The sequence below is a fragment of the Silurus meridionalis genome, chromosome 6 (assembly GCF_014805685.1).
Source record: "Silurus meridionalis isolate SWU-2019-XX chromosome 6, ASM1480568v1, whole genome shotgun sequence".
Lineage (NCBI taxonomy): Eukaryota > Metazoa > Chordata > Actinopteri > Siluriformes > Siluridae > Silurus > Silurus meridionalis.
Genome location: NC_060889.1, coordinates 32909060 through 32918981, shown reverse-complemented (window position 1 = coordinate 32918981; position 9922 = coordinate 32909060). Strand labels below are relative to the sequence as shown.

The window sequence follows — 9922 nt, the reverse complement described above, 5'->3', positions numbered from 1 at the left end:
TCTAAGTCCAGGTATAATGATCAGTCTGCTACTGACACTGCACGCGTTCTTCAGAATATCTTACCAGAAGTCCACCAACTCTTTGACCAAGAGGAAACACTTGTGAGGTTGCTCTTTGTTATTTCTGTTTCTTCAGCAGAGTCCTGGAAGATTATAAACCTGTCTCTGAAGCACAATCACACAGTCTCGTCTAAACAGTGTTGCTGTGTGTCACATCCACAGTGACACACATCCACAGTGACACACATCCACAGGGACACACATCCACAGGGACACACATCCACAGTGACACACATCCACAGGGACACACATCCACAGGGACACACATCCACAGGGACACACATCCACACTATACATAGAGAAATGATTGTTCAGCTGTTAGATGTGAAGGAACGTCACAGAAACACTTTAGTCAGTTTTAAGTATTGAGGTATATGTTCACTTTAACACTGTGTAAAACACTACACAAACACACATCTACACAAATACACAACACTACATAAACACACATCTACACAAATACAATAACACTACACAACACACATCTACACAAATACACAACACTACATAAGCACACATCTACACAAATACACACAACACTACACAACACACATCTACACACACACACAACACTACACAAATACACATCTACACAAATACACAACACTACATAAATACACACATCTACACATAAATACACAACACTACTCAAACACACATCTACACACACACAACACTACATAAACACACATCTACACACACACACAACACTACACAAACACACATCTACACAAATACACAACACTACACAAACACACATCTACACAAATACACAACACTACACAAACACACATCTACACAAATACACAACACTACACAAATACACATCTACATAAATATAATAACACTACACAAATACACAACACTACACAACACACATCTATATAAATACACAACACTACACAAACACACATCTATACAAATACACAACACTACACAAATACACATCTACACAAATATATCAACTATATAAATACACATCTACACAAATATATAAACTATACAAATACACATCTATAATAAATACACATCTACACAAATATATAAACTATACAATACACATCTACACAAATACAAAACACTAAACAAACACACATCTATATAAATACATAACACTACATAAACACATCTACATAAATACACATCTACATAAATACAAAACACTACATAAACACACATCTACACAAATACACAACACTACACAAACACACATCTACACACACACAACACTACATAAACACACATCTGTACAAATACACATGTACACAAATACACAACACTACACAAACACGCATCTACACAAATACACAACACTACACAAACACACATCTACACAACACACAACACTACACAAACACATCTACACAAATACAAAACACTACACAAACACACATCTACACATAAATACACAACACTACACAAACACACATCTACACACACACACTACACAAACACACATCTATAATAAATACACAACACTACACAAACACATCTACATAAATACACAGCACTACACAAACACACATCTACATAAATACACAACACTACACAAACACACATCTACACAAATATACACAACACTACACAAATACACATCTACACAAATACACATCTATACAAATACACATCTACACAAATACACAACACTACACACACACATCTACATAAATACACAACACTACACAAATACACATCTACACAAATATATCAACTATACAAATACACATCTACACAAATACATCAACTATACAAATACACATCTACACAAATACACAACACTACACAAGCACACATCTACACAAATACACAACACTACACAAATACACATCTACACAAATACACAACACTACACAAACACACATCTACACAAATACACAACACTACACAAACACACATCTACACAAATACACACACTACACAAACACACATCTACACAAATACATAACACTACACAAATACACAACACTACACAAATACATCTACACAAATACACATCTATACAAATACACATCTACACAAATACACAACACTACACAAATACATCTACACAAATACACAACACTACACAAATACACATCTACACAAATATATCAACTATACAAATACACATCTACACAAATACATCAACTATACAAATACACATCTACACAAATACACAACACTACACAAGCACACATCTACACAAATACACAACACTACACAAATACACATCTACACAAATACACATCTACACAAATACACATTTACACAAATACACAACACTACACAAACACACATCTACACAAATACACAACACTACACAAACACACATCTATACAAATATATAAACTATACAAATACACAACATCTGCACAGATACACATCTACAAACTACATCTACACAAATACACAACTACATGGGGCTATAACTGCTATAAATCTGAGTGTTTCCACCCCCAGAGGGTACACAAAAATATCCTGACGTTCCTACTCAATCACAAATCAGCTTTATAAAACTAGCTAGCCAGTTAGCTAAACCGCTAGTATATCTCTGGGCTTTCAGTCTCAAATTATATTATTATAAGAAAAGTTTATTTCTATTGCACTTTCACAATGGACATGGTCTCAAAGCAGCGTTACATTATTATGTTACCATGACAACCAATGTTTTTGGTAAGTTAGCCAGGTTACCAAGTTAATTATTTTAGAATGCAGATTATGTGATGTACAGACTCCAGTAAAACAGTAAAGACACACACACACACACACACACACACACCATCAAACCGAGACTTTATTAGGTTTATATTATTATATAAGTAGAGGACATGTAAAGCCATTTTATGATCCTGAATGTTGTAGTTTTACATGAACCCAGTTTATTTAACTACAGTTCAACATTACAATAAAACACAATGAAATATAAGAATTAGTGATTCATTTTACATTTCTGAACAAAATCACCCAAATTACACCAATTTCATTCAATTTCTTTTATTTGTATAGTGTATTTTAACATTGGACATTTTCCCTAAACAGCTTTACAGAGATAAAGAGGTTCTAAAATTAATGTATATATTAGTCTCTATAAGTTTATTTCCTTCACCAACACACACAAAGATAAAATATAAATGCACTGTGCTGCACTCCCACTTATCAGTGATCTTAGATTATAATAATCATTCATCTGTCAGCTAACAGCTTTAAATCTGATCTCACATCAGATAAACTACACCCTCACACACTAAATACAGTACAGCTAACAGCTTTAAATCTGATCTCACATCAGATAAACTACACCCTCACACACTAAATACAGTACAGCTAACAGCTTTAAATCTGATCTCACATCAGATAAACTACACCCTCACACACTAAATACAGTACAGCTTACAGCTTTAAATCTGATCTCACATCAGATAAACTACACCCTCACACACTAAATACAGTACAGCTTACAGCTTTAAATCTGATCTCACATCAGATAAACTACACCCTCACACACTAAATACAGTACAGCTGACAGCTTTAAATCTGATCTCACATCAGATAAACTACACCCTCACACACTAAATACAGTACAGCTAACAGCTTTAAATCTGATCTCACATCAGATAAACTACACCCTCACACACTAAATACAGTACAGCTTACAGCTTTAAATCTGATCTCACATCAGATAAACTACACCCTCACACACTAAATACAGTACAGCTGAAGCTCAAACCACGAGTTCAAACACCAAACACCAAACCTTCACCGAGTACTGGTTTATCATCTCAACCAAAGTTACCTGAAAAATCACCAAATGAATCACATCACTTAATTTTATTAATTATTTGAACCCCCCTGGCTGATTAACTCTTTAAAAAGAATAAGTTTAATAATCAAGTGTTTTATCTAACAGGGAGATGAAGATCCAATGTTGCTGTCTGTCCTTAAGAGGAATCATCAAGCTCTTCTGGAACCTGCATTTCAGCATCCTACACACACACACACACACACACACACACACACACACACACACACACACACACGGTGATGTTATGCTTAAAAGAGGTTAGTGTATATTAGCTACATGGTCTTCAGAACAGACCCTCTCAGGTCCCCTCTACTTTCACTAGTAAAGGTCAGGCAGTCATCCACATCCACACCATGCAGGAGGTGAATGTTACCTGAGGTGTGAAGCCCTTCTTGACACACCACTGCTTAAAGTATTTCTTTGCAGCTTCCACTTTCTCTTCATCTCTTTGTTTGCAGTAAACTCTGATGTGCTGCTCAGAGAATATACCAGGTAGCATTTTGGAGACCTGCTCAGACAAAACACACGTCAGAGAGAGACCTCAAACACTATCTATCTATCTATCTATCTATCTATCTATCTATCTATCTATCTATCTATCTATCTATCTATCTATCCATCCATCCATCCATCCATCCATCCATCCATCCATCCATCCATCCATCCATCCATCCATCCATCTATCCACAAGACTTTAACGTCAGTATAAGATATACCTTTATTCATCCCACAGAGGGGAAATTTATTTTTTACAGCAGCAAAGAAAAAAATAAAATAAATGCAAATATATAAAAGAATGGAAAAAGAAAGTATGGAAACTTTTTTTCCAAGATCTTGTACCCAGGAGCATCGGTTCAATACTTTTATCTTCGTAATTTTTAACAAAGATCTTTAACACATAAACTGCAGCCTAAGATAATTCTTCTGAAGAACTTAAATTGAGGAAACTGAGCCCATGAAGTCCTCAAATATTTGAGCTGGGATCAGAAACTTTAAGACCAGCAGCTTGGTTACAGATATTGGTGAAGGCTTCTAGATGACACAAGAAGCTTGGCTTCCCATAAAATGTTTGGTTGACAGTGAAACCTGCGTGAACATCTTTTCCTATAATGTACACCAGACCCAGCAGATGTTTGTGTAAAGGGGAATGAAGAAATGACACTTAATGAGTACCTTTTCTTTGGGGATGCGAAAGGCTATGTTGGGGTTGTTCTTGCGGTAGAAGTAGACACTGTCGATGGGGTTTTCTTCCTTCTTGCCATAATCTATTCCAAACACCTGCCAGATCATTAATAAAAATGAACCCCACATTTCCATACTATTAATATTAAAGTATAAAGCAATCTCTTAGCTTTTCTAATTATTGTTTTCATACAGTGACAATGAAATCTTCAGGATTCAGGAGAACATCTGTGTCATCAGGCTTGGACTGGGACAACTCCACAGCCAGATTTTCCTTAAAACAAAATATTTCTCATTACCAGTTATATGACATCATTTTTTGTAGAAAAGAAAAATTATACTTTTCGTGTTCCAAAATCTGCCTGAACCTCTAGTACCTGTGTTCCTGGTGCCCTTTTATCAAACAGAACTGCACCAGGAACTGATCCTTCATAGTGATCCCTAAACAAAGCCCTAATCTACCAGAGGGTTTACTCCACTCACACACATTACGTACACACTCCCTCACACTCTGAGAAACATGGCACATGAAGACTGAAGTAAGCCAGATAAGATCTCTGCTAATTATCCCTCAGGGGGAAACCTGCTGATTTCCTGTGGTGTGCGATGCTTCTACGCTAGCCACTGATTAGCCCAATACTGAAAAGTGTGGAAAACAGTACTGACTGAACTGCTAACTGCATGAGCCCTGCTTGTGACCTCTGACCTTTGAGACATTAATTGCTGTTTTAGGTGTTGTCTGTCCCACACACTTGTACAAACGTCTGCAGAGGATGTTTTTCAGGATGGACTGAGCTTCATTGAGATTTGGATCAGAGGAGTACAGGATCTGCTCAAAAATATGATCTGTGGAGGGTTAAAAAGATATAATATGTTATGTTATATTAGATGTTATTGTAAAAGTTTTAGACACTGTGTACAAATCACAAGAACTGTTAGCATTTTGTTTATTAGCCAGATTCAGTTCATCTTCAGTCACTAAACTATTACATACAGTACAAGTTTATATTGATATGAGATCATATTTACAGTCTATCATAGTTTTCAGTACATATTACTGTAACTGAGTGTTTATTAGTAACGTTTGGCTACTTCTTGTTTGTAAAACACTTCATCTTTTATCATCAGTTATTTAACAAACAATAATTTATAATAATTTGCTTCTTAATTTAGATACAGTTATGTCTGAGATTTAGAGATTAGCTTGTGAGATTCAAACACAAACATATAATTACACTATTCATTGTACAGAATTTGCATAATATTGGATAATTAGCTGACCTGTGAGCTTGGTGTAGGCCTCCATGTCGTCTATGGCCTCAGACATTTTGAACTTCTTTTTTTTAGATCCCTCAATCTCAATGTGAGGATCAGCTTTCACCAAGGCCTCTGATATCCTACAATGTGATTATTTCTGTAGGTTAACAACTAATTATGTAATTATGTAAAGAAATAGCAGCAGTATTTTTACTGTATATGGATATGATGCAATTAAATAATCAAGAGATCCAGCACAGGACATGCACAATCTGATTTTAGCAACAAAGATGACTTTTATGTTCAAATGGATCTTAGAAAACCTGACACGCTCCTTACAGAATAACCCACAAACCAGTATCAGTCATCATGCAACATGCCAAATGTGCTCTGACAACAGCAAACGTTCCCATTCTGCCTTTTTTATGGAACAAAAGCAACACTTGTGCATCATCTTATTCATCGTAAGAAAGTTGTGGCCACATTTTTTTCGTTAAAAAAAATCACCACCAAAACAAAGAGAAATGCTGAACCCACAGGAGAAAACCATTTCAGTCGTGAAGATCAGTTTCTCTTTGGTTGGTCAGATACTACAGGTGCTTTTTCTTCAACTTATCCACTTTTCTAGAAAGAGCAAACCTTAGCAATTGGCATAAGTGTAGCAGCAATGCTAATACAGCTTTTCAGTATCTGCCTTTTATCCAGAACACCAAGGTATCAGAGGTAGGGATGAGAAGAGCTTCCTGTCCAGAGGAAGGGGTTTATTGGTGTTTAACTAATGTTCACAGCACAAAACTTCAGCAGTGGAGTAGCAGTCCTTGGCTGTTAAGTGGGAATTTTAAGACTCTAACTCTGACATTTCTACTGAAGGCCTTTTAACTGTATTATACCCACACCAGTGAATGAAGTTAAAGGACTTGAACCCCCACATTACCCAGATTTACAGATCATGTTATATCGGGTTTAGGATCATCCTCTCTGAGGTGTTTTAATCACTGCTGTTACACTGAAAGCCATTAAACCAGACTTGTTAGTTATCATACTGATCACATTGCTCACTGCAGGATAACAAAGAGAACATCAATACATGAGCCCTGGTATAATTCAGATATAATTGTTAATGTCAACTCACATTTCCTCAATGATTTTAGTCACTCTGTGCTGATAGGCTCTGCGGTGTAGGGTGTGTCTTGTGTGAAACATCTCATACAAATCATGGACTTCCTGTAGAGAAGAGAAAATGCATAAAATATACTTTTTTTACTAAATATTTAACACCCACAATGTCCTTCTTAGGCACATTAGATCATTGGGTAAACTACAGGCTAGACATCTCCCCCAGCCTGAGTCGGGCAGTGGGGGTATGTGGAAGTGGTAAAGTGCTATTTCTTGATTGCAGGTCAGAGCTGAGGGAAGTGACCTTTATAGATCACACACCTGTGCTCTCAGTGTCAGAGAGAGAATTAAACACTGCTGTGTGTTTAGTGATTACACTGAAAAGTGAAAATGACAGTGGTGGGCGCTCAGGGCCAGTAAAGTCTTCTCTCGCTGGCCTAAATAGAGAATATTACCAACAGGTCTGTTTCCTAAACCAATCAGATTTCAAATTCTCCTCACAGAGCAGATCACTGGCCCAGAATAGCGTCAGCATTTTCTCCATCCTCTGATTGGTTGTTCAGAGGGAAACTGTTACAGCGACTGGTAAAACACGTGTGAAGCTCTGTACACATTCATACATCTGAGTTAGACTTTTTTTACACCTATGGAGGAAGAGAAACTGATTTGGTCTCAGACACTTAAAAATCCATTGTGAAGAAAAGCGAGACATGGTGAGGAGGTCACCAACCCTGAAGCTAGCTAGCGTGTCTCAGCCCGGGAAAGGGTTTGATCTCCACTTCCAGACCAGTGAATACGAGCGGTACCACTGGATTACAGCCTCTGGGGGGCGCTGCTCATTATGAGTCTGCATCTCTGGTGAGTAGGTTGTGTTTTATTTACATTTTAATGTTTTTGTCATGTTATTAGATAAATATTGATTGTGAACTGCTCCAGATGTTGTAGGTGCACAGTTGTGGTTGTAGTGTAGAGGTTTGGAGTGTAACTGGGTTTGTTGTTTTAGTAAAATGGTTTTCACCTCCAGATGTGAAACGTCTCTCTGTAATGCTGCGTGTTGTTATATTGTGTGTTTGTATTGTATTGATGGTTTCTATAATTGTGATGTGATAGTGGTGTATTAAGAGGTGGATTAAGTTGAGTACATCCTCACTGAAGGTCCAGGTACCAAATGCACGGCCCACCACTTGAAAATGAATATTATCAGTTATCCTGAAACCTATTTACAGTTTACTTGTTATTTTCTCAAGCATAGTGCATTATGGGTAAGGAGCATACCTTGTCTCTGGCACAGATGATCCTTTTCCCATTGACCTCACACACCCGGGCGAATTTGAGGAAGCGGAGGTGGTCTGAGCTGTTTGGGATGCCCAGGTGATAGGAGTCTCTGTTCAGATGGAAAATATGTCCCATGTGGATGTCATTTCATAGCAAAGCCTTTATATAACTTATAAAATAAATAAATAAAACAAGACAATAATTGAGATAAAATCATGACTGTAACTCGGAGCTGCTCTGCATAACACCAGTCAAATATAATACTTTGTTTAAAGAAACTTTTACATGTCAGGTTATTAAATGTTAGTAACTGAGCCTTGTTACACAGAGTTCATCATGTGATCAGTTTTACTCTGCAACACCAGTGACAGTTTTAACTCCTCAATGCTGGGAAGTGATCATGGTATAAAGTAATAATCCACAGCCTTACACCATTATAATGCTCTCTGATTCACCTCGGGATGTTCTTCACCTTCACATCATGCCTTAACATATTCTGTAACACCTCACACCTACACCTGGATTATCTCTTACTAAATACAAGGTCTTAATGATGTGGAGTCACCTGGCAAAATAATCCCATTTATCCACATCAATGCCGGTTCTCTTATTCGCCACGATCTCATACAAGAAAGATTTGTCCTCAGGTCTGCCTTCGTACTGTTGCTAATAAAGAAAAGATCATGGAATCAGTTCAGCAGCCAACAGTAAGAAAGTATGTAAACGAGTAAACAAATAAACAAAACATTTTTACTTTATCTTTTGGTCCTGCAATTTGTTCTGTGATAAATATAAGGTCTTTTTTGAAGACACCATATTTCTCCATCACAGGCTGCAGGTTATTCTCCTTCACCAGATGTTTAAACATCTTCACTGATGCATCCTCATGCTGTAGGAAATAAACATGTGGACGGGGTAGTGGTGTTATACTACAGGTGCATCTCAATACATTAAAGTCATTAAAAAGTCAAGATTAAAAATGTGATTTATTATTTAAGGGTTTATTTCTTTTAATTTAGATGATTTTGGCTCACAGCTGATGAAAACCCAAAATTCAGTATCTCAGAAAATTATATTATTACTTAAAAAAAATATAATAATAAAATATATTAATAAAAAATAAAAAATAAAAAACAGATTTTGAACACAGAAATATTGGACTACTGAAAAGTATAAAGATGTACAGAAGTCAATAATCAGTCGGGGCTCCTGCATGAGTTACTGCAGCAGTGCGGCGTGGAGGTGATCGGT

The 9922-nt window shown here is 36.6% G+C and overlaps 1 protein-coding gene across 2 annotated transcripts in view; it reads right to left on the bottom strand.

Moving 5' to 3' along the window:
- Positions 1–3017: 3017 nt before the first annotated feature.
- Positions 3018–9922, bottom strand: part of LOC124387148 (deoxynucleoside triphosphate triphosphohydrolase SAMHD1-like) — a 12998-nt gene continuing 6093 nt past the window's right edge. The window contains exons 6-15 of one of the 2 annotated variants that reach the window (XM_046851294.1): positions 9426–9560; positions 9237–9337; positions 8672–8780; positions 7413–7504; positions 6305–6420; positions 5730–5869; positions 5217–5297; positions 5015–5119; positions 4215–4349; positions 3018–4022 (exon numbers count right to left, since the gene is read on the bottom strand). In XM_046851294.1, coding sequence (XP_046707250.1) covers positions 3978–4022; positions 4215–4349; positions 5015–5119; positions 5217–5297; positions 5730–5869; positions 6305–6420; positions 7413–7504; positions 8672–8780; positions 9237–9337; positions 9426–9560 — 1059 coding nt within the window. In that variant the 3' untranslated portion in view covers positions 3018–3977. The remainder of the gene's footprint in view (positions 4023–4214; positions 4350–5014; positions 5120–5216; positions 5298–5729; positions 5870–6304; positions 6421–7412; positions 7505–8671; positions 8781–9236; positions 9338–9425; positions 9561–9922) is intronic. The other variant, XM_046851295.1, reaches the window with a different exon arrangement.